Source organism: Rhamphochromis longiceps, linkage group LG20 (genome assembly GCF_057381845.1).
Source record: "Rhamphochromis longiceps isolate RC_006_pf linkage group LG20, R_longiceps_female_GT1.1, whole genome shotgun sequence".
Classification (NCBI taxonomy): domain Eukaryota; kingdom Metazoa; phylum Chordata; class Actinopteri; order Cichliformes; family Cichlidae; genus Rhamphochromis; species Rhamphochromis longiceps.
This window is the reverse complement of record NC_140576.1, coordinates 21714688-21742068: the sequence shown is the minus strand read 5'-3', so window position 1 is coordinate 21742068 and position 27381 is coordinate 21714688. Positions and strand designations below refer to the sequence as shown.

At 38.6% G+C, this 27381-nt stretch overlaps 1 protein-coding gene across 3 annotated transcripts; it reads left to right on the top strand.

Annotated features, from left to right (window-relative positions):
* Positions 1 to 132: 132 nt before the first annotated feature.
* On the top strand, positions 133 to 27381 carry LOC146645261 (uncharacterized). 3 transcript variants are annotated; one of them, XM_085394928.1, is made up of 26 exons: positions 133 to 287; positions 4478 to 4603; positions 5270 to 5415; positions 5910 to 6075; positions 6195 to 7900; positions 9527 to 9647; positions 10616 to 10672; positions 10799 to 10854; positions 11186 to 11335; positions 13490 to 13555; positions 13699 to 13848; positions 13951 to 14058; positions 15819 to 15948; positions 16092 to 16208; positions 16328 to 16372; positions 16453 to 16532; positions 16645 to 16757; positions 19754 to 19937; positions 20932 to 21016; positions 21282 to 21427; positions 21552 to 21642; positions 21739 to 21887; positions 21986 to 22071; positions 22299 to 22368; positions 22550 to 22668; positions 23834 to 27381. In XM_085394928.1, exons 2-26 carry the CDS (start codon positions 4489 to 4491, stop codon positions 23973 to 23975), a joined length of 4398 nt encoding a protein of 1465 aa, XP_085251054.1. In that variant the 5' UTR covers positions 133 to 287; positions 4478 to 4488; the 3' UTR covers positions 23976 to 27381. The 3 variants fall into 3 exon arrangements, with proteins under 3 accessions (XP_085251054.1, XP_085251053.1, XP_085251055.1); XM_085394927.1 differs by lacking the exon at positions 133 to 287 and adding an exon at positions 3223 to 3286; XM_085394929.1 differs by lacking the exons at positions 133 to 287; positions 11186 to 11335 and adding an exon at positions 3223 to 3286.

Below are 27381 nucleotides of genomic sequence, written 5' to 3'. Positions count from 1 at the left end.
AGTTTAACTTTAGGTGGGGATAGTTATTTTAGCGCACAGGGCGGTGTTCGCTAGGTACTGCTATGGCGTCCAATTTCGAACAATTATAATCCTCCGCGCTTTGCTCGGCCTGTGCTAGGCGCTAGTGTTGACGTTAAAGTCGGAAAAGACTATCCAGACCCGTTGATAGGGTCTAGCCGGGACTGCCTATCTGTGGCTGGCCAATGGACGACCAACAGGGCAGGTCTACATGTGAAGAATATGCTGAAGAAAGCGCTGTGAGTCTGTGCTTACTGGGAACGGTGGAGGTAAGTTACCCGTAATTTGTTTTATTTATACAAAAACACGCCGTTTCCGTTCTTTTCGGACCTTACCGAACAAAGAGGTTAGGGCTCTTAGTGTCTTTATTGTCTCGGTTTTTGGAAATCCAGCACTCTGGCTCCTCATAACACAAAGACCGGCTTGAACCATCCCAAGGAAACACCAGCTTGGAGGTTTTTGACTTCCTATCAGAGCTCAAATTTCCTCCGATTAGATTTTCTTAATTCCGGTTAATGTAGTCACACTCGGTTGTAATTGCATTTTCCTTACACCTGTGTGTGATTGTAACTTATTTCCTAACCATTTGCTACAATAAAACAAAACAATGAGCCAGCCTTTGGTGCAGTACGATGCATGCTTAGCCAAAATGTTAGAAAACAAATCCAGACTACTGAACCGAAAGCCGGTCAGCCTGTTAGTCACAACACGACTATATTTGCTTTCCGAGTGCATAAAGCGAAAGTAAGAGGATTGCACGTTAAAGCTCAAGTTTCTCAGACTGAAAGTTTTCTGCATTGGGTCGTTCGCGGGGAAAAAAAATGGACAACAACGCGAGACTTCTATACATTGAAGAAAAGGAGGGGTGGGGGGAGCATCAGCAGCAACATGGCTCAAATGTCCAGCAGCACTCAGCTTGTACATCGTTTACCGTTTGAATGTACACACGACAAGATGAAAACAATTAAATGTAAACGTGAGGAAAGCCTCAGATTCTATCTTCCACAGACAGACAATAGGAAGATTAGTCAGCTAATCAAGTAGCTTGGTCTCACTCACTGCCCCCTCCTTCCCTGTCTGTCATCAAGGGTTAAACACCAGCTATGGCACTAACATGACATGATGAAAGTTTTCTTTTTTAAGAAGAACAAACCTGAGATCACCGCACAGACCATATGTTAGTAGTATATAAATAATTTAGCTGAAATGATACATGATGTACAAATACAAACAAAAACAGTGTTACAAATAATATATTACAAAGTATATACTACAAAGAATCAATGATAAAGAAAATAGGCTGTTGTTCTCTCTGTAGTGCTTTGTTGCATTTTTTTATAAATGCATTAAAAAGCAGTGAATTAAAACAACAAAGATCTTACTAGGTTCTGCACCTGTTTAGATATTAAACAAGGGGTGTGTATAACTTTCCAGGAATTTTTATTATGGTAAGATAGTTTCAGGTAAAACTAAGCTGCAGCTTGTGAGTTAACATCAGCGATGGATTTAAAGGGGCAAGCAGTAATTTCTCACGGTTATTAATTTGAAAAAGGGATTCTGTACTTATAAATATACATAGTGTGTAAATATATCTTCCAACATGCAGTCAAAACTTAATTAATCTGTTAAAAAGGCATGGTGTTTTACATATGTGGCTAGAGACTGGCCACATATTTAGTATATCAAAGGCAAAGAGAAGTCGTAGCTGTTCCTATGTCATGGAGGGTTATTAACATTTTTGTTGCACCATCAGACTCAAGGTAATGGAAAGATCATACCTATGTTTTTCATTGGAGATGGGATATCCTTAGAAAGTCTCATTGTCTTCCTCCTCACCTTAAACCTCACCTTCTTAACTGAAGTCACTGCTCAACACAAAAACATGCTAATTTATTATCGATATTGTCACAACTACTTTTTATCAGGTAATCAGAATGTGTCCGTACCGTCTTTGGATAGCTGACAAATCCTGCTAAAAAAACAAACAGATGGTTATAAGCTAACATTATGGTAGTTAATGTTTCATTACATGCTCATATCGCATGAAGTTTATTTTTTAATTAGTGTTAGAGTCCCGTAATGTTAGATCCACTTCAAAAATAGTTTAACTAACACTGACTAACAGCAGCTAATGACAGCAAAAAAGCAGCGTTTACCATCATTTCAGCAAATCTTCAACATCTCATGTCAGTATCACTGTCATTGGTCACTAGTGAGCTTCTGACTCACTGACCTGTGTCAGATTCCTTTCACCAAGTTTTATAGCCTCCTATTGAGTAAATAAGAGTGGAGACCTTTCACCCAACATTTTCCATACTTTAGTAGAAACAAGATGGGCATAGATACAGTCTAAAATCATTTTTAAAAAAATCTCTTGTTCTACAACAGCCACTGTAGCTAGGATTATGCACTTTAATTTGGAAGGGTAAGAAAAGAGAAATGTTGACTGCATTTTGCAATCTATTGACATCTAGCGGAGTGCTTCCGCTCCAGTGTTCCGACATCGGGCTTCCAATTTAACTAGAACCTAGCATGATCTTGGGCTCATGATGTCACCAATGCAGTCCATTATTCAACAAAGAAACTACTTATGCACCAGACAATGAAGTGTCATAGTAAAACAATATGGCATTAAAACTACTTAATGTCTGAATCGCTTTTATTTTTTAAGATTCACTGTGTAATTAAGTAGAACTACCTGGTAGAGCATGCACGTATATTAAGTAAATATTAAGTACTGTGTACAACTTTACGCTTTATAAATGTGTATGCAGTGTTATGTTATGAAATTATGAAATAAAAATTTAAACTGATTTACATAACTGAAAAACCAAAGTCTTCATAATCTGTTAGCATCTACCTTTGTTTTGGTTTTGCGTGAACAACATGGCGGCGGGCGACATCCCAGAATGCATTGCGATTTCCGATTTCCAGTAGTAGATTGAAGGATAATCACAAGATCATCGTCCTGTGTGCTCAAGTTGTAAAACCACTATCTTGGGCTCAATACATATGCGTTGTTCGTTAATTTTAGTTGAGGTTAGGTTTCGTTCATAACACGTCTGTTCTCATGATGTGTTAAGTGGCCCTAGTTTTTGTTTTTCCCAAAAGTCTTAAGCTCATTAGCGTCAGCGGTCCGTCACAGTGGGAGTAGGTTATCACTTTTTAGCAATGATTGAAAGCCACGTGACACGGTCACCCTCTCACCCTTGTGTGTAGATGACGTTGTTGCACGCTGGCCCCGTGTTGTGTGTTGATTGTATTGTAGGTAAGAAAACGAGTCAGTTGTATAAAATGTTACTGTGCATACCTACTGCTGTCAAAGCAAAGTCTGTTTTACATGAATATTAAATATTGTGCGCCGTGTCTCTTGTTATGACCGGGTCATTCAGACTTTCGCCTTGTTGAAAGTGGAGGGTCGGACTTTGAGGGGAAAGTGAGCTCATTCAAACACGAAGCCGACATGTTCAGCTGCAGTCAGATTAAATGAAATGACTGCATCTTCGGATAGGCTTAAAATTGACTTAACAGTGTGCTCCAACAGACACGTCTCTACAATCGAGACGTCCTACCGACAAAAACATGGCGAGAAGCAAAGCATTCACGAAACATTTGTGCGCCTTCTGTCGCTGCGGCTACCCCCACTAACGGCTAACTTGCTAATTTAGCTAGCGGCTAAGTTATCCGGTAGCCCTAAAGAGGTGTAGGAAAAAGTAACTTCTACTTTTTTTAACGACTGGTCTATAGAGGTAATAAAACTGCTTGAAACAACCAAAGATCAAGTAAACAAACAGAAATGGCAACAAGTATCTGAGCAGAGAAGAAACAACTGTAGAAAGTTTTCTGCAGTCACATGATCATCTTTTTAAAATGTATTGTAATCCAAAAGATCCTGTTACAGCTCCCCGGAATTGAGGCAAACAGCCTCTAACAAAATAGCTTAAGTAGGATAAAGTGCAGTCTGACAACACATGTATTTTAAAAATTGAAGGTAAAGTAAACACGAAGTGAAAGAATATATTTAAATAATTATAAAGTAATATAGTTATGATATAATGAAGCAAAATATCTCATAAAACAATGGAAATTTAAAATAAATATTGTACTTTTAGAATCAACAGTAAAGTCAGAAGATTAAAAGGACACATATGTATCACATTGTGCCTATTAATATGTTTTTGTTGTTGTTGTTTTTAAGAAATCTTATTCTCTGGAAGGAATACTTCTGCTAAACTCTCCTGTAGCTTTAAGCTCGTGATTCTTTGAGTTCCATGTCTCTGTCTTATTACGTCTCTGGTTTTACTTATGGTATATGGTAAATGTGTATATAGAAAGAATATAAGGATTATAGCCATGAAATACTATAACAGTTTTAGTTTTGGCGCGCTAATCTTTGTGTGTTAATATTCTCTCTGGCTTTATCCAAATGTATTTTGTGTTTTTTGTTTTGTTTTTCTAGAGAGCTGCAAGATGGAGAGCACAGTGGTCAGGACCTCAGACTCCTCAACTGATAAATATTTTTATTTGAAATGGATCAACAGTCTCCTGAAGACAAACTTCAAAAATGTGGAGGAGATGGGTTCAGGTGATTCATCAGTATGAATAGTCCAATATATTTCTATGCATCTGGCTTAGCCCACTTTAATAACCTTCAACACGATATCACAGCAAAATGTAATAGATGTGCCGTTTCACCGTGTCCATTCCACACTTTGCCTTTCCAAAAAACGTGAAATAGACATGCATGCAGAAGTTCCATTACTGCATGCAGAAATTGCGTTACCAGTAGGTGGAGAGAAAAGCCTCGAAGTCGGTAATGAACAAAAAATGTGTTAAGTACATTCCAATTACTGGAAACAAATAAGCTCTGCAGCTTATATGTATTTATGTGTAAGTGTGTTAATAATGGACTGGCGTGACTTTTACACATTTTGCCGCGGTACTGGGTTGCAACATTAATCTTAGACTTTAGATTAAGTCTAAGTGCAAATGAGAGACTGAACAGCTCTGTAACCCCGCCAAGCTTTTACTGGCCTTAAGTTAAACTGCTTATGTCATATTTTGAAGCAACTCCAGAGAACACAGTGTACATGTATTGGTTACTGAGATGCTGATGATAAAGTGTTGTTCATTAAATAAAAATAGCCTGTTTCTGCTAGAATAACTGCTGTGGACCATGTAGTTTTTAAAAAAAAACAAACAACGATTCTCCCTCTGTTAACATAACTTGTCTATGTGTGTGATCTGATAGGTGCGTGCCACTGTCAGATGATGGACTGTGTTTTTCCTGGATCTATTGACATGAGCAAGGTGAAGTTTGATGCACAAAGTGAGGACGACTGTAAGCACAATTTCAGACTACTCCATGAGGCCTTCAGCACAAATGGTATCACAAAGGTAGGTATGCATTAGTTCTCTACTAGAATAGCATTAAAGTGTCTTAGCTCATGCATTTGTTTTAATACATTTTGTTATTAATTTCTCATTGTCATTACCTATTAATGTCTTTACACTGTGTCTACAAATCAGCAAGTCATCACTACTTTCTTACCTAAATTTCTTTGCACTCTGCTTACAAATTTAAAATTTATATATGCAGAAATATTGAAGGTCTAGCTTTCCAAAAATGTCAAGATACACATTTACTAAATTCTTATCATTTTATATCTGTAACATAAAATATTTTTTAAAACTGTTAATTTATTCATTCTTGTGCCACAAACATCAATAGTTTTAATAATAATAATAATAATTACTAGCTATGAAAGAAATGTGCAATTCCTTGTAAGTATAACAGTGGATATATGTCTTTTGAAGAAAACTTTATTCAGTAATGAGTTTTACAATATAGTGTTTATAAATGTTATTTTGTCTTCTTTGTCCTGATACAGAAAATTCCAGTTGAGAAGCTCATAAAAGGGGATTTTAACAGCAACATTAAGTTCCTCAAGTGGTTCAAGGGCTTCTACGCAGAAAATGTGAAAAGTAATGATTATGACGCTGTGAAAGCTCGTGACAGCTGTGATATCAGCCCTATTTTGGTGTCTCCTAAGTCAGGTAATTGTCATGCAAGATTTTCTTTCACTTTGGTAAAGGAATAAGTCTCTGTAATGTGTTTTGAGGACCACAGTTATAGGACATCTGCTGTGATGTTTTTGTTTTCTCTGTTTTACCAGAGAGATCTAAAGAGTCTGACACGGAGGAAAACAGCAAAACGACTAAAAGGTTTCCTTACAGCGAGAAGTGGAATGATGTTTTTGCTTGGGCTGAGCGCAGTTCTCGCGGAGACAACTATACCTACTGTTCCTCCTGTGGTACTGACCTTAGCACTATTAACAAAGGCTTTTTTGAACTTAAGCGCCATGTGGAAACAACCAAACACAGGAAAAGGGCTGCGAAGAAAAGATGTGGTGCAAGAACACAGGTCACTGAGTCGCTGCCTTGCAGTGATGAAGCTGTCCAGTTTATTTACAATCACTGTTACACTGGATCTGCTAAAGGTCAGCAGGGATATAGACATTTTGCGCGTTGTAAGCTGGGATCACAGTACCCCAAAGATATCATATCTGCCTGCGAAAACACTCCTTACTGTTTATACATTTATGGAGGGGTACCTGTAGGAAAAGATGAAGCAGTCTCTGTGTTGCTTGTTGGGTTTTTTGATGTTGAAGCCTCTAGTCGCTGCATCAGATTTCTGGATGCTCTTCAGGCAGGGGACGGTGCAGGAGATCAGTCTGCAGCAGCAGTTGTGGATAGCTTGAAGAAATTTGGGCTATCCACTGATAATCTCGCTGCTGTTTATCTAACTGGCAATGGTTCAGCCACAGAGGAAATCTGTTCTAAACTCAGGGAACTCAACGCAAACATCGTAACCTTAGGAGGCCTGTACACCATCGCTGATGCTGCTTGTCGTGCTGCCATCAAGGAGCTCTCCAATCAGGTTCAAGAACTGATGGTAGACCTCCATGAACACTACTCTGCCTGCTCTACAAAGAATGAAAACCTCAAAGATCTTTTTGACTCAGATGTCAGCAATGACAGCGCATCGCTTCACACCAACACCAGCTGCTTTAGAGTTTGTCTGTTGGTCACAAAAATATTGGAAATGTGGACCGATCTCACACTGTACTTTAGTTCTTGCAATGAAGATGAGAAGACTAAGTCCATCTGTTCTCAGCTTAATGATCCCAAAGTTAAGGCAATGTTTATGTTCCTGCAGCAGGCCTTAGAGCCTCTGCACAGTTTTCAGAGGAAAACACAGGAAGCTTTTGGTACTAATATTGAGCTTATTCTAGAAGAAGCCAATAGTCTGATTTCCATTTACACCTCCTACTTCCTCAGTCCACAGGCTGCTGATCGTTTCCTCATTGAACGTGATGTCCAAATTCTTAAGAACAAGAATTTCCACCTGCCAAGCTCTGAAGTCTGTCTGGGTAAAAAAACTGTGGAAGACTTTCTGAAAACATCTGAAGCTGCTGAGGCACTGCCACTATTACAGGAGGATGTATTATCATTTTATATTGCACTCACTGGTTGTATCGCAGAGGAGCTGCCTTTAAATGACTCAGTGCTGAAGGGCATCGCTCAGCTGCTGAACTCACAGAGCAGGCTGAAAGTGACAGAGGAAACAGTCGGGGAGCTGGGCACCAAGCTGGGAATCTGCAACTTCCCTGAGGAAGTCAAACAGCTCACGAATGAATTCCTTGAGTATCAGAAGGCTCAGGAGGGAGAGGCCGAGGATGGAGGGAAGGGCAGCGCAGCTGTGGTTTCACTGGAAAACATACTGAATGACACCAAGCCAGCCTCAATCTTCAGGAAGCTTCTTTTGATCCTTTTGTCTTTCCCATGTCCTCCGCTGGATGCGCAGCAGGTTTTTACTCAGGTATGTGAATGTTTAGTCAGTTAAGTTTGTTCATATAGACATTTACACACAACAAATGTTAACGAAGTTCTGCACAACAAGTAAACATGAATCAGTTGAAAAAGTATATGTGATTAAGAAAAAATGGTGGATTGCTTCCTGTGGGTTTAGGGTAAGAGTTGGTGTCTCAAGGGATGATTTTGAATATCTCAAGGTCCTGTTTACAGTGATGTGAAAGCAACTGAATGGCACACTGGTGCTGCACCCACTTTACCTGTGCACCACTGCAGTAATGCGGGTGTTGTACCTGTTGTTGTGGTGAAGGTAGAGCTGGCCTGTGATTATAAGCTCTGGGTTGTGACAGAATAAAGTAGCAAATAGAAATGGCTGAAATGAGTTTCACCTCAAACTATTTATAGGTATATTTAAAAACAGCAAACACTGACCAGAGATCAGAGTAAAAATATCACATATAGCTGGACTCTCTGGAATTAGTTGGTGTGGGATTGATAATGGTATTACTGGTGTTAAATCAAACATGGGGTGTATGGCAGTTGTTAGAGATGATATTTAATCAAGTTTGATCTTTTTGTTAAAGCTTCCTTTAACATATCAAAGGAAATCTTAATTTCCTATCAGCTCTGCTACAAATCCTTCCAGTAGCCTGAGTGACAGGATATTTACTCAAGTAGAGTAGGAAAGTAAACAGATGAACAGAAGGCAACTGAGGGAGATACCTGTCCAAAGACAGGGCAAGATTAGTGTTCTGATACGCAATAAAAATGTCCAGCCGTAGCAGAAATAATCATGCGGGATCTACATGCAGGCAAAGAGGTTTGACAGGTTCTCTGGGTGCAGAAGTTTCAATTTTGAAAGGCATATGGTGAGAAGAGTTTAGAGCACAAATTTGAATATCACAGAGATGCAAATGAAACGATAAAACATCAGTCCAATGTGTGGCCCCATTCACGAGTGGGGCCTTTGACCAAAAAAAAACTGTTGAAATGGTAAAATCCCCAAGAATTAAAACGGTATCAAATCAAACTAAGGTTTGATTCAGAGGAGTAGAATCACTGCTCCTTTGAAACAAAAGGACTCAGCCATGCATCTGATCAGGAGGAAGCCTCCATTTGGAGGTTTCCAGACAAACTGGGAGGAGATCCCAGGGTAGAGCCAGAATTCTGAGGAGAGATTATAGCTTGTGTGGCTCAGGAATGCTTCTGGATAGCCCAGAAGGAACTGAAAAACATAGCGGTGGAAAAGATAAATTGATAAATTGAAGAGAAATAAATTAGTGCTGTAAGCGTTAATCTTGTTAAAATGACATTAACGCCATAACTGCAATAACACAGCAAATCTCTGTTAACGAGTTGCTGCGGATCGCCTCGTGGGTGGGGCTGGGCGGCATCAACGTGTTAGTACGATGCATTGACAGCTGATAACATTATTTTAACTAGATTAACGCTGACAGCATTAAAATAAATAAAAGTTAAGAATTAGGAGGGAAATATCTGGGTTAAAAGGGCCTATAAACAAAACCTTTATTATGCCAGCATAACAATGTCATACTGGAATAATAAAGGTGCAAAATTTACTCGTTTCCTTTTAATTTTTTCCACTTGGTGCTGTCTTTATGTTGTTTTTAAGGCCTTGGAGAATGATCATGTTTGTGGAGTCTCTGACAGTGAAGCCTTAACAGAAAGTGAGTTGGATGTTACGTCTGACACTTTCTCTGACAGCAGCAAGAACTATCAAGTTCGCACACGAGGTAAGAGGAGCGTGTTAAATTTCCACCTAATTTGAGTTTTAAATGATAACCTCATAAACAAATAACCTTTCATGCACGAGATGATCATAATCATTTGCTTAATTTGTGGAGTTTAGCAGGAATGAAAGAGGTCTTAAAATACATCAAAACATACAGTGTGGAAAGTATGGAGAGTGCCTGCAGTGGATACTTTTTCCCCACATTTGGTTTCACTTCAGCTCTTCGTATGTTTAACTTCCCTGTTCTCTCTGGTAGACTGGTGGACATACAAAGAACAAACAAGAGTAATCCACAAACCGGTTTTACAACATACAGTGGGGCAAAAAGTATTTAGTCAGCCACCGATTATGCAAGTTCCCCCACTTAAAATGATGACAGAGGGCGGTAATTTGCACCAGAGGTACACTTCAACTGTGAGAGACAGAATGTGAAAAAAAATCCATGAATTCACATGGTAGGATTTGTAAAGAATTTACCTAATTACCTAATTTACATATGAATGACTAGACAATTTAGCTTCCACTTGGCTGAAGCTAAAGCCTAGCTAAACACCTACCAGCCATTTGGCTGGAAGGCGGGTTTTAAAGGTAGAAAGGTAGAAGGCTGGGCACTGCTGCTCTCGGGGGACTCTAAGTGTTAAATACTTTTTTGCCCCACTGTATTTCTGATATGGTCTCCAGGGAGCTGGGTGGAGATGTATTATAAGGAAAAAACAAATGAGCATTCCCCCTTATTTTGAACTCTTCTGATCTGGTATCAAAGCAGACTGGACCTTTCTAGCATTTCCAAATACAGCTGGTGTCCAGACACGGTGCCTCACTAATAGTTGAAACAATCAAACAACATCAACAACACTAAAGTTTTGATGTAATTCTTTTCCAACTGCAGCTTTGAGATGATCTGATTTAAATGTAAAAGAAGTTGAGTGGGAGTGATTGCATATTTAACTCTGCGCATTCATGTTCTAGGTCAGAATGGCCTTCCTTTGAAAGTGAAACCATGTGAAGTCCGCCTTACAAAAATAGGTAAAGGGAAAAAAACTTTACAGTTCTAGCTGCCTGATGTACAACATTTTAAAATATCATGTTGTTTATTTTGTAGATTGAAAGCAGTGCACTAAAAAAAACAATAATATAATACTGTTTCTAAAGAGCCAGGTGATGGATATGAAAATAAACTTGGAGTGAATGGTGCCTTATGGAAAGAGGTAAAAGATTTTTTTTTTTCTCTCTGTTAATCCTCTGCTTTCTGATCTACTGCTCTAAAACATTTTAGACTTATGGGCAGATGATATGGCTATTCAGCCTTTGAATGGTAAATTATGTGAAGTTTAAAATGTGACATAATAGCTGAACGTTTTATTTTTGCATTTCTCTCTTAAGTCCCTGTCATGTACTAACACCCTGTTGCCCTTCATAGTTTCCAAAATGAGGAAGATGAAGTGGAGTTTGCCTATATGAGGGCGTGTATGTGCGTGTGTTTTGGTTAACATTTGCATGTGCATGTTTTTTGTGTGTAATGAGTATGCTGTCTCTCAGGGGACCATTAGGGGGAATTTTGGCTGGGAGAGCAGCTTGCGCCAGAAGCCAAAGACCCGTACAGTGTTTCAGGCTGGTGATAACACCTGGTCCAAACCCGTAGGTCTTGATAAGGACAGCAAAAATGAACTGGGGTCCCAAGATGATGTGGTAGGTGTACTCGAGTATACTACCAAAATACCACTGGGCCATAAAATGCTAGAATTTAAAAGTGAACAAAAAAAAACAAAAAAAAAACTTTGAGCTTCCTGATTTTAAAATTTCAAAAGTAATAAAACATCAGACATTAGTTGACAAAAATATCTACTTGAGTAAGAGCGAAATTATCTGAATATTGATAATATTGAATAAAAAATGTTCCCGCTTGAACAAGGAGTTGATCGTCTTCTAATCTGAAATGTGAGCGTCTTCCTTTTTAATGTGCTGAAGGAATGATACAAATCTGCTTCAAACTGCATCCTTAAGTTAATTTTGCTTGTTCGATTTCTGCTGGTGTCTTGTAGATGCTTAATTACCTCAGAGATCTGTGCGTTAGATACATGCGGTGTTACTATTGACAGAGCAGGGAAGCTAAGCCGGTGGCAGTATGACTAGCACATTTGTCTCCCATTGGTCCGCCGTAAAAGTTTACCTACGCTCTGCATGTCAGAACTTGCAAAAAATGCTCCTTTCCACTTTCAGCTTTCTGAGAATGGGCCTTTGACAACAGGAAACGGGACATGACCACGAAAATTACAGGAACAACAAATTCATGGTAGCTTCCATCCAGAGACAATAGCCAAAAGATGGCAATAAATTACAGGATGAATGTAAACAGAGAGTATGAGATCCTTTATGGGAAAACCACTCCCGATATTCTAGAAAATGGATCCCTTTTCTTATTAGTGCCAGCTAACTAGATGTCTTGTTATGGACCTCCTTACCTTGCTTATACTGATACACGCCCATGATTGGTCTCATGTTCCTGACTTTGTTCAAATTGCTTAATTCAAAGACATAGATAGGAATTCAGTATGCATGTTATTGTTAGGGGATTTTGGCCAGAAAAGTTGTTAGGCCTGGCTGCTTAAACTGTTCTGGTGCATAGTGGGGGCAGAAGTAGAGCTGTGTAAATGCAGCTTTTATTACTTCTGTGCGGACACGGCTGATTGTGAGATTATGGTGGGGCACTTGGAAATTCATTTCCCACCTTCAGCATGAAGATATAATTTTCTTCTTTTTTCAGCTGCTCCTTTTAGGAGTCACCACAGATCATCTGCTTCCATCTCACTTTATCCCTAGCTTCGTCTGTCATCTTGCTCTTTTCCTCCTGCCTGGCAGCTCCAGCTTCAACATCCTTTGTCCAGCATATCCACTATCCCTCCTCTGCATGTGTCCAAACCATTTCAGCTGCCCTCACTAACATGATCTCTCCACTAAACATGCTTTTAGCCTCTTCTGCTTCTTTTTCTTTGCCCAACAGTTGCATATTTTCAGTTAAATGTAAAACTGTATCATTTTATAACATTTTTGATAAGTTTGATTTTGTCACTCATATCTCATACATTTGATGAAATTCTTTGAAATCCTAAATTACAAAGGTTTTTAAAAGTCTTACTTTTACTTTGGTAAAGTAAAGTTCACATAGACTGAGATATTTAGCAGCGTCAGAGCAGAAGAGGAAGACAAAGAAACGTTTTAAAGCACAGAAGTCAATTATGACTAACTTCAGCACAAAGGAACACCAGCAGTTCCTGATACCTGACAGTGAAACTAGATGTCAGTCAGTCAGTAGCAGCTAATTTTGGAGAGGACTCTTAATTTGAAAAAGGAAAACAAATCTGTGATTTGGAGTACTAAAAACAAAAACACAGCACTAACAAAGTTGAGGGAGAGAAATTGTTGAGAGGAAAAACTGATTAGAATCTAGTCCCACATCTAACTTCATTTCATTCAGTTTCATCATTCGCTTTGTTCACCTGAGGTCAGATTAGAAAAAAGGTTAAAGGGGGAATGAGGTTGTCCAGTTATTAAACCTTCCATAATATTGAAATTAAAATTACAGTAAAAGACTCTCAATCACAATTTAATTACCGTAATCATATTAGAGTATATTATGATGCATGAAACAAAACGAATGAATGAATCTTAACACTTGCTCCGTACCTTCATTTTAACACATTGTACCACAAATGCAATTCTAGTATGATTACAGTCACAACCTTTGTTTTTCTTTTAAAGAAAGACGCTGTTCATCCTCTAAAAATATACATTACCTTTTACTTCTTTGACTTCTTTTTTTACCTAAATGTGGTTGATTTCCAGTCGGAAGATTCTTCAACGCCCAATAAACACACACCAACCAGAGCACGACGTAAACCGGCCTACCAGGTAATGTTACTGCTGCTTTATTTCAAAGAAACACACAAAACCCCAACAACAGATGCATACAGAGGCATTGACAGTTGAATCATATAAAGTGTCTGTTTATAAGAAAATGTGAATCTGCTTTTGTTTTTGTATTTTTGCTGCAGGATGGTAAAGGGTTTCTTACAGGAGTGCTGGTGTGGGGTAAGGTTAAGGGGTTTAACTGGTGGCCTGGGATGGTGGTGCCATGGAAAACCAAGTGTGCTCCTGTGGGTATGCGGAGGGTGGAGTGGTTTGGAGATGGGATGTTCTCAGAGGTTAGAATTACAATGCACAACTGTAAGCTGAGCATTATTTGCTCATGATGCAGAAACAATTCTCAGATTTTGTTTACATCTGATTTTTTCTTTCTGTTGCAGGTATACACTGAGGGTCTTACGCCATTTGCTGCCTTCACTAGGTGCTTCTGCAAAAACTCCTTTGCCAGCTTGCCCATATACAAGAAAGCAATCTACCAAATCCTTGAGGTAGTCTTAAATGTTTTATACTACTTTATGTTTTGTGTTGTCTTTCATTTTCCATTTATCTTCATATTATATTCATATTAGTTTGTCTAAGGAGCTTGGAAAGAAAAGCATCTGAACTACTTCTTTAAGTTGCTTGAAGACGTTTCACCTCTCATCCGAGAAGCTTCTTCAGTTCTAGGGTCAAATGGTGGAGAGTCCCAGATTTACACCCTGTGGGAGTGTCCACCCAAGAGGGACAATGGACCCCCTAATGATCCTCTACCTTATCACACGAGCCAAGGTGTGAAGACGGGTGTAGGTCGCTATCGGGTGAGCTCATTGTGAAACCTTGCCCCACCCTATGATGTGATTTCCTGAGGTCAACTGGCCCAGGATGTGGGTGGGCATTAAGGCGTCTAGGAAGGGATCTCAAAACTGGATTATAGATGGCAGAGACTTGGTGTCACAAGCCAACGCCTCTGTTCAAAGACCCTTTTCTTTCCAAGCTCCTTAGACTACGATGACCCGGATGACTGAGAACCTTCAGACATATTAGTTTGTGTTGCTAAACCAAACTAATGTAGTTCTAATGGGGAATAACTTGTGGTAAAAAGTTTAAAACCTCAAGAAATCACAAATCTTAATTTCATTATCCATCTCAGGCTGATATAACATTTCAGGTTTAGTTCATCAGATGCTCATGAGCTCCATGAAAGAGCAACCTGGCAACCTCCTGTTGCCATGGGTTCAACATTATTTATTCCCTAACCATTTGGTGAGTGATTGCCGGTTGTCACCTTTTGAAAGTGGAAGAGGGTGCTGCACCAAAAACAACTGTGTTTGCTTTGGTCACTAGAAGATGGCCATAGTCACCAGTCACCTGTAGTTGCATGGAAGACGCCAACTTCTCTTTAAGCACTCGTTAATTAACCACTAAGCTTGGAAAGGTGAAAGTTGTGCCTCCTGAAACCAACACGTTTCAAAAGACGCAGCTTTTACTTTGAAAGCGAAATGTCACTATTTGTGGCTTGTCTTGTACTCGTCACAGTTCTGCTTCCACTTAGGGAGTAGTTAGAGTGTGTTTGCAGACAAGTCGAAATCTTCCACACATAATTATGAATCACTGCATCAACCTGCTAATGACCAAACCAATCAAAGTTGGTGTTTGGTGCAGCACTTTGTACTGACAACAGCATGCACCCCTTTGAAGCCGCTTGCCAACAGCTCATGGAGTGCAGATTTTTACGAAGTGACCACTGGGTCGCCAAACTGGTGTGACTGGACTCTTAGGAAAAGACTACATCAAGTCAAGTATAGGTATAAATGGTTATCTATTGAAGTTACTCGTTCAGTAGGTCTGTTAAAACCGTGGCTTGATTTCAAAACATTTGCTAAAAGGAACAAACTGACTGAGCAACCTTTTATTACAAAAACACTAAAGGCTTGTGTTTGTTGGACTCAGATATGTGTCCTTGTAGATGTCGCTAAAAACAGTTGTGCTGTGTAATCAATCTTGGTACAAAGTGGGGAATTATCCCTGCTGTGAGCTCATGTTAAGTGTTTGAATCATTCGATGATGCACTTTCAGATGATGTCTGTTTTCACTCTACTTACTGTATATTCAGGTCAGTGAATGTTATGAGGTTAAAAGCAGGAGGGCATATTACAATGGAAATTAAATAACAGAGTGACCGTTTCATGTATCGTAGCATCAAGCTGCTGAACCTTGTTTAATGTACTTGTACCATACTCCAGATTTTGATGACATGTATAATCTGCAGTTGGCAGGTGAGAGGTGTGGAAAGTCTTTTCCTGAGGCTCAAGGCAATGAAGAAAAAGAGCTGAAACTGATGTTGGACTGGGCTTTTGAAGGATTTCTGCCAACAGGACCTGATGGATTTATACCTGTTGGTGTGTCTGTTTATTTTTAATTCTTTCTTACTTTCTTTATAAAGCACCATATTTTATTTTCCTTCTTCCCTCTTCTTGGTGCCAAATATGTTTCTTAAAAACATCCAAGTTATTTAATGTTCTTTGTTTTCTGCCTCTTAAAGACTCTTCTCCACACGGTCAATCCTCTGACTCGACTCTGTCTGACGTCCCGCCTCCGGCGAAAAGAAAATATGTTTTAAAAAATAAGGGAAATGTCCCCGCCATCATCTATAACAAAGGTGAATGTTATTTTTTTTATTTTGTGCTTGTAAAGAGGTATTTGTAAGGAAACTATTAAATGAAGCAACTGATTTTGTTGCCATCATTATTTTTATTTCATGTGAATATTTCATTACAGAATCAATAATAGAAGGCGTCAAAGAAAAGGGAAAAACAATTGAAGGTAAGTTCTTTAGCTAATATGGAAGACACTTGATTTCAAACCACTGATATAAACATAACTTTCTTCTCTCTTTTTTTTAGATTTTTGTTTGTCTTGTGGATCAACTGATATTGACGTCCAGCACCCATTATTTAAAGGTGGTCTTTGTCTAAGATGCAAGGTAATGTAATAACACAAAGATTCTGTTTCTCCCACAGCCTGCTGTGTCTAAATTTAGCCATTATCTGAAGGATGTCCTCTATTAAAATCTGAAAACAACCTTATTTTTACAGGCAAACTTCACAGAAACGTTGTATCGCTACGATGACGACGGCTACCAGTCGTACTGCACTGTGTGCTGTGCAGGCTTAGAGGTCATTCTGTGTGGCAATCCCAGCTGCTGCAGGTAAAAATTCCACAGGTTTTCTTTTTCACATGCAAACATATTGATATTTATGGTTTCTCGATGTGACTTTCGCTTAGGTAAAAACATTTCAATAAGCAAAACAAAGTTCAGCTGTTAATATCAGACTGTTACAGAAATATCTGAGAGAACCTCTTGATGATGGATTCATGAACTTGCTCATGACAAACTGACTTTTATTGGCCTGTTCCATGAGACAACTTTGAGATGACTGGATCAGGCTAAAGTTTCCATAATCTTTTGAAACATGCAAGTAGTTTAAAGTCTTCCTCCTGGCATCATTAAACCACTAAAACTTCACATTTGCTCATCAAAATTATGTTGTTCTTGTTGTTTGATCCTGCTACAGAGACACTGCCGATGTGTTTTGTGGTCTCAGAATACACAAAAGGCATTGTTCCTGCAGGGCAGGGGAGATGAAAAAGAATTTCACAGAGGCCGAAGCACACTGGATAAACTCTTGTTGCTTCTTCTGAATCAGAAAACTATAATCAGAAGAGAGGTATTTAGACATTGGGAAGCTTTTATAATATTTGCAGTAAAGTCACTAAGTTCACCTCACCTGTAACATTGGCTTCACTAATGTTTCCTGTGGTCCACTCTGTGTACATCCGTTTACCTACTACAAACATTGCACACATTGTATTGTGCTGTCATCGTAAAAAGAGAGCTGAGCCAAAAGGCAAAGCTTTTGATGTGAATCCATGTCTATTAAAACCTTCATCTATGGTCACAAGATCCAAATGACTGAAAGAGTATATGGTGGCAATGGTCAGCATCAGGGTGAGCAGCTCAGCTATTTGATGGGAGCTTGGAGCAGAACTGCTCCTCTTGCTGGTCAAATGGATCCAGCTGAGGTGATTTGGGCATCTGGTTAGACTGGGTGGGTATATAGATATAGATATATATAAATGTTTTTTACCAGGTACCTCATAACATGGATCAAGTGTCTTAATCATAAAGCCGCTTTTCTCCACTGTAAGAAAAGGCACCACAAGTACACGGTAATGGCATGTGTGATATCCACCACTGATTTGTTTTCTCATATGGAGTGCATTTGGTAAAGGCTTGGAAAATATCAATGTCGTAGGGCCACGACGGCCACTTTTTTTTCTTTGCACTTGACTGACTGGGCGTTTGTGGAAGGCACAGTTTTTGGCTTTCCTCATATTCCAAAGCGTGCTTGGTTTTAAGGTGATAAAACAAATTACTTGTATATCCTCTCTTTGCTATTACTGTCACCCGGCATAATTTGCAGATGATATTTTTCTGCTCAACATCCGGCTGCTTAAACCCAAACAAGGTGCATATGACCGATGTCGACAGACCTGTAAGCTCCATGCTTGCAGCCGCTGCCATGCTTTCGACCAAAATAGGCGCAGTAAGATGGTATAGTCAAAATCTCTACCATTGGCCAAATCCATATCGTTTCTACCGTATACCGTTTATACCGCCCACCCCTACTGGAGAGGTAATGTATCTCCATAATTGGACATTTGGCCTGAGAATCCTCCAGGATCTCCTAGGAGTGTTGCTGGACTGAAGGACATATAGCATATCCTGCTTAGTCTGCTGCTACTTCAGTCTAGCTTCATTGGAGGCTTGATGGATGGATATTGTTATAAACACTTTTATTTCTCCTGAATGATGGCTCTGTTATCCACACCTAAGTTGATGTGGTTGCTTCTTCAGGTTCACTTGAAACTGGGCGAATCCAGATTTTTGAGTCTGTCATTGGTGCACTATACTTCCAGGGCTGAAGTGATCAACTACGGTATTGACTGCTTATTTCAGTCATTTATATTTTAATTGACCACATGATACTTTACCCAGTTATTCAGCTAAAACGCCATCATGAATAGTTCACTTTAGGTCCTGCTTTCAGTTTCTGTTTATTATATCCATTTATGAGAGACGGATATCACTAGATTATTTAATAGTGGGAAAGAAATAAAAGTATCAATTTTAAAGTTTAACTTCTGTGGTCATAAGAAGGAGTTTGATGTCATTCATTTTATGCCAAGTCACTATATCCAGGAGTATCATCATGTCAGGTTGTTTTATTTTTCTTTTGTGATGCACAATGACATCAGGATGGATTACAAAAGTAATGTTTTTGTATGACAAACTAGTTTTCATGGAAACTGAGGATATTGGACATGTCTTTGGTGGAGCTTCTATCCCCAAGCCATCTGGGCCCTAAACACACACACCCGCCCTCTCACATCATCTATAATTGACTGAGACAGGACTCTTCCAGACACTCTAAACCAAGGCACAATGTACATTTCAATTCCTTTAATTTTAAATATGTTTATATTGTCTATCCTGTAAAATAGTCAGAAGACTATTCATATTAATGTACAGAATTCACCTGCTTGCTGCTACTACTGCACATTCACCCAGTGTATATACTATATATATATTTTATATAATGTTCTTCCTCTACTCTCCCCCCCCCCCCCCATTTTTGAACATGTCGAGGAGCGTGTCAGGCTACATTTCACTGTGTGTTATACTTGTATAACTATGCATGTGACAAATAAAAAACCTTGAACCTTGGTGGCACTTGTCTGCTGAATATGCCTATGCTGACTTTAAATAAAAACAGGGGCCTTTAAAAACAACTTACAACAGCTGGTCTGTTGTGTCCACTGCCTTTTAATATGGTGGATGTATATACTATTGAGTAAAACCTGTGAGTCCACCAAATGAGAGAAGATGTACGTCAAAGTGTCATTCACTAACCTCTCCCTTTATCTCATGTCCTACCCCCTCACCTCTCTTAAGGTCTTTGTATCAGTTTACAAACCCCTGAGTTTCATTTTATGATTCGTCAGCCTCTAAAAAAAGTCTTCAGTCTCTCTTCTGTCTTCATCACTTGGATGAGTGGCAAAAAGTTTCTCACACTGAAAACGTTAAATCCAAATAACCAGAATCAACTTTCTGAGATTGATGTTCTTATTTTTGTCTCCCAGATGTTACTGTAAGGACTGTCTGAACATCCTGGTGGGCCCAGAAACCTTTGATAAGCTGAAAGATGTCGATCCGTGGAGCTGCTACATATGCAAGCCATCACAGTGTGAAGGAAACCTCAAACTCAGGGCAGACTGGAGTGTGAAGGTCCAAGACTTCTTTGTCAACAACAGCGCAATGGAGTTTGTACGTGCTGCTCTTATCTTTAATTAGAAATGCAGTTTTTGTTTTCATAAGCAAACGGTCTGATCTTATCCCAACATACAGAGATCTTTTTCTTCATTTGAGAGTCAGGTGATGTTAAATTAGTCAATGTAGCGTTTTTAAATATATATTTTTATATTAACTGTAATTATAGCATGGTAACATGTGCTATAATTACAGTTAATTTAACAGCACTGAGATTTTGTTCTAGATTAGAGGATGACTCATTTGAATGAAAATGACCTCGTGGTGTGTGTGTGCCTTCACGATATGATGATATTTGGGGGGAGTGGGGGTTGTTTTTTTTATTATTATTATTATTATTTTTAATTTTAACATCCCGTCGCATTCAACGAAATGCAAATTGTTAAAGTGTATTTTGGTTAAACTCAGGTTAAAACCTTTTAATCCTGGTTTATGTGACTGATTATGAACCAGGCATTGCAGGCTGAGTGACTGCAGGTTTGTTTTTTTTAAGATGGTAGTTAAAGGTCAGATGTGTCGACACCTTTGAGGATTTTGCTGAAGGTTAAAATTAATGTTACACATGACCCAGAAGTCCTAATCATCTTCACCTGGGGAGTTTCTTACTTCTGAGTATTTGGACATTACTGTATGCATGAAGTGGGGCTGGAAGAGGGGCAATTATTTGATGTTAGACAGTTGCCTTTGGCTGTGTGTAAGCATAGTTTATCAAATATTTAATGAAATTATTTATTAAAAGCATCTTAGTTTTATTAATAATGGACCTGCTTTCACCTTTAATTACTGGAATGAGCAGTCTGTTCTTTGAGGGTTTTTAATGATCAGCTCCAGATCCTCAGTGTCAGATAATATTCAGATTTTGTTTTTCTCTGAGGGTGAGAAATTAGTTTTTCTTAAGCTCTGCCAATCAAAGAAGATTTAAGTTAAATCTGTGTGTTTATGCCATTTTGTTTTTTCTAAATGCTACTCGAATTCATTTTTTTAACCACAGGAGCCTCACAGAGTTTACCCTTCAATTTCTGCTGATCAGCGCAGGCCAATGAAGGTGCTCTCGCTTTTTGATGGCATTGCAACAGGTGAGTTTATGACATTGTGTGGAAAACTCAGCCAATACCCATTACACTCTGTCTGTGCATACTAATGAAGAGCCTTGGAAGGTTCAGTTGGCATCTGTATTAATGTAATAGGAGATGGTTTATTTAACATGAATTAAAAATATAGTAGGTTGTCCACCAATCAGGTCAGTGGTTTGACCTGAATGAGCTAGAAAAGTGTTGAACTGGCAAAATGTGTGCATTTCTAATTGTTCCCTTGATTTCATTTACTTTAACATCATTTCAGGATATCTGGTGCTCAAAGACCTGGGCCTTAAGATCGAGCACTACATTGCCTCAGAGATTTGTGACGATTCAATTGCTGTAGGGATGGTCAAGCACGAGGGAAAGATTGAATACGTCAATGACGTTCGCACCATTACAAGGAAACATGTGAGTACAAGCAAGACACATGTGAATGCTCAAAATGTATTTTAACTCCTTCCTGTTTTTTAAGTTCTGTGTATATGATGGCTTAATTTATCTCAGTGAGTTTGTCTCTTTGTGTGTGTTAAAGCTGGCCGAATGGGGTCCTTTCGATCTTCTGATTGGAGGCAGTCCATGTAACGACCTGTCCATGGTGAACCCTCTTCGAAAAGGATTATTTGGTATGCAACTTCTAAACTTCTATAAATAAATAAAGACTCAGTAAAGGTTTATTTGTCATCTTTTTAAATAAAATTGTTTCCCTGTTGATCCTGCAGAGGGTACTGGAAGACTCTTTTTCGAGTTCTACCGCATACTGACCTTGTTGAGGCCGAAAGAGGACGACAACCGTCCGTTTTTCTGGTTGTTTGAAAACGTGGTTTTCATGAGTGCCAATGACAAATCGGATATCTGCAGATTTCTGGAGGTAATGTTTCTTTAAGTAAAGGTAGCTACCAGCCTGGTGGAGGGTCAGACTGCATTAAGTTTTAATGCCTAATGTATGCTTTCTGCCTTCTATTGCAGTGTAATCCAATTCTTATCGATGCAATAAAAGTCAGTCCTGCGCACAGAGCACGCTACTTTTGGGGAAACCTGCCTGGCATGAACAGGTATGTACCAATACAGGCTAAAATATTTGTGTTGACTCACTGCAGATCATAGCAAGGATTTTAATGTGCAACTAGAACCTCAACAGACCCACAATAATCAAATAATTTGTATGTCTTTTTAATTTATTTATTTTTCTTCGGTTTTGATTGTTTGGTTTTGAGTGGTACTAAAAAGTCCTGAAGCTAACTGGCCTCAAGTTTACACTCTTGTCTCGGATTTCTTATAGACCTCTCGCTACATCTCTAGACGACAAGGTGACTCTGCAGGATTGTTTGGAATCCGGACGCCAGGCAAAGGTCAACATCATTTATTTATTTATTTATTTATTTATTTATTTATTTATTTTTATTGGTCATGTTTAGTTTGGATTTAGTTTTAGGTTAATAGTGTGGCAACAATTTAAAATATTAGTTTTTGTGTAATCGTGAGACTATTATTTTGTGTTCAACACTGTTAATTTGACATTTCTCCCTGTAGTTTGACAAAGTCCGTACTATCACAACAAAGTCTAACTCAATAAGGCAGGGGAAGATGGGACCGCTGCCCGTCGACATGAATGGCAAGGAAGACTACCTGTGGTGCACTGAAATGGAACAGTAAGCATAATAAATTATTTACCGATTTGTTCCCAGTGGGACATTATCGATGTCAGTGTATAATGACTTCATTCTTGTGTGTTTAATGTGTGTCATCTGATAGTATCTGACTGAGTACATGCCTGAATGGTTTCTAAAAGCAAAACAATATAAACCACCACAAAGCGTTGATGTGCTGCACTAGTTTACACAGCTCTTCCCATTCAGCGTCACATGGGTGTAGCTGCTGCTACTAGTACACGCTAGTTACATATAATGTTTATTAAGCTACATGCACTGCAGTTGAGTTGCATGTACACATCGCTTTACAGCTGACAGCTGGTCACTTGCAGACGACTGTAGTTGCGAAATAAAGGCCACCAACAGGAAGTGAAATGAGCACCGACTAAGTTTTCAGGGTTTGGGGTTTTGGGTTTTTTTGTAATGAAGTTTTGTTTTTTTTGGTGATACTTTCTATGGTCAGGTCACCACATCACTGTAAATCACTTCTAGTTTGTACCTAACTTTAGACCAGATATGATATGCCAATTCTAATATACTCATATTAAAATCCTAAAGCATTAAACATGAAACTTGGGCTTAGTAGTTGGTCCTGAGACAAGACAGGTGAGCAATGATGTAAACTTCAAAGAAGGCAGCATCTTTGATTCTGACCCTGAGCTGCAAAGTTGTCAAATTATGCTTTTTTTAAAGTCCGTGTTTCTTTAGTCCGTTCAAAGATAAATTAATTCTGGGAGTTTGTTGATGTGACATCAGCGATTGTAAGACCAGGGAGAATTTGATTGGATGAGAGAAACCTGGAAATTACAGCCCTGTTTCACTCTGCACCTTTTTACTGTTAACAGGAAGTGTGCACAGGTCGGCCCACATTAACTGGAAATGGATTCAGCTGTGTTTGCATAGGCCAACCTGTCATCGTGTGTGCAGTTGTTTGCATATGACGAGAATCAAACTAGGGTATCTTGTTATTGTGCAGAATGCGCAGGGAGTGTTTTCTTCTCTGTTAGTCTGTATTTGCTTTTACAGTCTCTAACAGCAGTGTGATAAAAACCAAATCAGAAAAAATTTGCACCAATCTGAGGATTTTTAACATTAAGGCTTTTCATTAACAGCGTTATGACATTTAAGAAAATACAGGCCTATCCATGTGGTTTCCCTTTTTTAGGATTTTTGGTTTCCCCAAACACTACACTGACGTGAACAACATGGGCCGGATGCAAAGGCAGAAAGTCCTGGGTCGCTCCTGGAGTGTGCCTGTGATTCGTCACCTGTTTGCCCCCCTGAAGGATTATTTTGAATGTGAATAGCAACTGTGAAGCAAATCCTCGCATCAGAGCTGGAGCGGTAAACCTGATGCCTTATCCTGCCCCGCCTTGCTAGTTAGTTTAAACTCTCTGGTCTCTCTTTAGAGGACCGAATGTAGCTTTGACTTTTAGAAATAGTTTGTTCATGAATTCATTTCTTTTTTGTTTTATCCTGTCAGTCATCAGTGATCCTCCACCACCAGCAGGCACAGACACTTTTTGGTTTTTTTTTAAGGTTGCTGTAATCAAACAATTATGTTGCTCAGAACACAGGCCTGCATCATGAAGTGAGCTAAAGTGGTTTGCGAGCCATCTTTGGGCTTTTATGGATCAGTGGAGTCTCCTTGCTTACCTTAATCATGAATGGAAAGATCATAGCCGCTTATCAAATCCACATATTGATTTTAATTAGGTTTTTAATTAAATATGACTGCAATGTTTTTGTCTGACAGGCTACAGTCAGGGTTTTTGGGTTTGGAAAAGATGCATGGGAAGTGTTCCTGTTATGGTTCAGTGTCAGCGATTTCAAACTGATAACATGCACGGTTAGTGGTAACTTCATGTCTACAGTGAAGTATACAAGAGCCAATTATATTTCCCTCTGGACCCACAGCAGAGCCAAAACACACTAAATCCTGCACAATATCATTCTATAGTTTTCTATATTATAGAATAAACTCTTCATTAACACTAATGGTGCTATGTAAGTGCTGAATCATGTTTTTGAGACTTCAAAGACATCTTTTGCTTCAGCTTTTCTGACTCTGGCCTTACCTGGCCTAAAATCAGTCACTATAGGATTAATTTGTTCTTTCGCCTGTTTTGCTTAAAAATGAGACACAAATATGTAGACCCTCAGCCCGGTCCAAGGTCCCAGAGAGCCGCTGAACTCCCTTCATGGTGCAGGCCTCCTCACTACCTCAGCAATGGTTTCAAATCTGCAGCTACAGGTGAACACAAACCATTATTGCTTTGTTTCTACGTGATCCGTATTTTATCATGTTTTTATTGTTTAATCCTCCAGGCAGGGATTTTAAGTCTGACCTAATTCTTACTGTGATGAATTTTATTGTGTTTTACTTACATTTTTTAATCTTTAAACACTTTTTTAACTCAGTCTGAAGAATCCCACCATGGTGCTTCTAATAGTGGTGATTTTTACCCCACAGGTGGGCATTTGTGCTACAATTCTGTCTTTTTTAAGGAGTTTTACTTACACAAGATCAAAAATATTTTGAATCTACTTACTGACGACAAGTTGAGTATTTTAATAAGCCACACGAGTCAGACTTTGTCAGAACATGCAGTGTCTACTAAAGTTGGAAATACGGCTTTTTATTTCCAGTGGTTTCTTTTCTGGCCAGTAAAAAAAGTTAATTTCCTGTGTTTTAAAGAATAGTTTAATAGGTTCTGAAACCAACTAAAGCCCTTAACATCATTTGAAGGAACAACCTTTGACTTTATGTTCAAAATCTGTATTTTGTTAAAGGGATATCCACTGGAGTTGAAGTGGGGCTGGACTGGACTTTAATGTAATACCACATTGTACCACAGCATGGTAAACTGGGTCAGTGTAACCCTTATTTAACAACGTAGGCCATTCAAAGTTTGCTAATATTTACAGTCCTGGCCTGGTAATGTTTCTGGGTGTGTACAAAGTACACATCCAGAAACATTTCAACACACCCACTGATAAATGCTGCCCCCTCATGGTGAAAGTTTAAATTCACAGAGGGGAAGTTCTAAAAGTACTTTGAGGCATCTGGCTGCCAAACATTGTTAACAAATTGCATAATTATTAATTTTTAATTTGAAAAATAAAATAAACTGTTAATTCATCTGCCGCGTTCATGTGTAAGACTGTAAAATAAGACTGTCATTGTAGAAAAAAATGGGGTACAGTAGTGCAACTTTTCATGTAACTTTTAACTGTTTCATAGTTAGATTCAATATTATGTGGCAATTTTTTAAATTTCATAGTGTTTATGTATGTATTTTGTAGTCCAGCATCCATATTTTCTGATTTTTATCAAGCAGTAAACATGAAACTGCACCAGGACATAAGTTTTACAAGTTTAATCAAAACTGCAGCCTCAAACAAGGACCTGAAACGTCTGCTAATCTGCTGATCTAATTACATGGCCTAACAGCTGCAGCCATTTGCTAGAAAAATTACATGATAATCTTTTTTAATTCTATTGTTCAGGTTATGTGTCAAGCAAAAAAAAAAAAAAAAAGAAATCATCAGTGATTGTTTCAGTTTCTCAAATGTGCTTTTCTATCCCTGAGGTGACAATAAATTCATAATAATTAACAATCAAATAATGACAGTTTAGAATTATTTTTATTTTATTTTAGTTATGTTTTTTTTTTTTTAAGCGCGTTCTCAGTTTCAAGGTCCTAAAATTGCTCTTTTCTCCCCTTTTTTTTAACCAAATATAAACTGAATAGCTTTTGTGGGAAAATTACTGGTCTGTGGTATTCATGCTCTGTAACATTTTTCTGTAATTCAAAAGCTACAGTTCATTGTTTTGAAAGTGTAATCAGTAGAATGATTAATTGTTACTTCCAGCACTAATTTTTTTGGGATTATGATGATGTTGCTGACTGAGGACGAGGGGGGGACAACACACTCGTCATGTCGTGCTGCAGAAAATCGTACTGTAATCACGTTTTTCAGTTCTCCAAACTGCTTGTTGATTAATCAGGTAAATGATGGAGAGACTAATAATAGAAATGCACTGTTTCAAAGCGACATCAGGTAACATCAGTGCTGATGCTTCACACAAACCACTGATGCAGACCTGAACATTTGGTGCTGTTTTTGAAATACTGTTCAGGTGTCAGGTTTAAGTTTGTAATGTTATGTTAGTTTTACTGAAGATTTCGATAATGGTGGCACCCTTCATCCTGAGTCACTGTGTTTGATCACATAATTATTTCGTACTGTCAACGTATTCACACAACAGAGGCTGAAAGTTAGATGTTGATTTTTACCTCATTTCTTTTGGGATTTCTAATGGTGCTACTGCAACGGTGCTAACTTTGCATGTTTGTTACACTTTTTTTTTTCCCTCATCTTATGCTGACATTAGTTGAACGTGAACTGTGTAGGTTTTTGTTTTGCAGTGTGCTCAGATGTTCAAGTGTCTTTGTTTTAATCAAATGAGAAACAGATGTAGAAAAATATTAGCATGATAGTTAATCATCTTTGTGAAGGGGGAAAAAACGTTGGGGCATAATGAAAAAGTGTTCATGGGATTTTACTCAGGCATTACAAAAAAAAGGTGCTGTTAAAGGAAAAAGTTTCTTTTATTTTCATTTGTCTGAACTAATTTAGCCAAAAATGCCTTTCCTTGAGCCAAAATCTGTATTACTGATAACAAAATAAAGACCAACAAAACCAGGA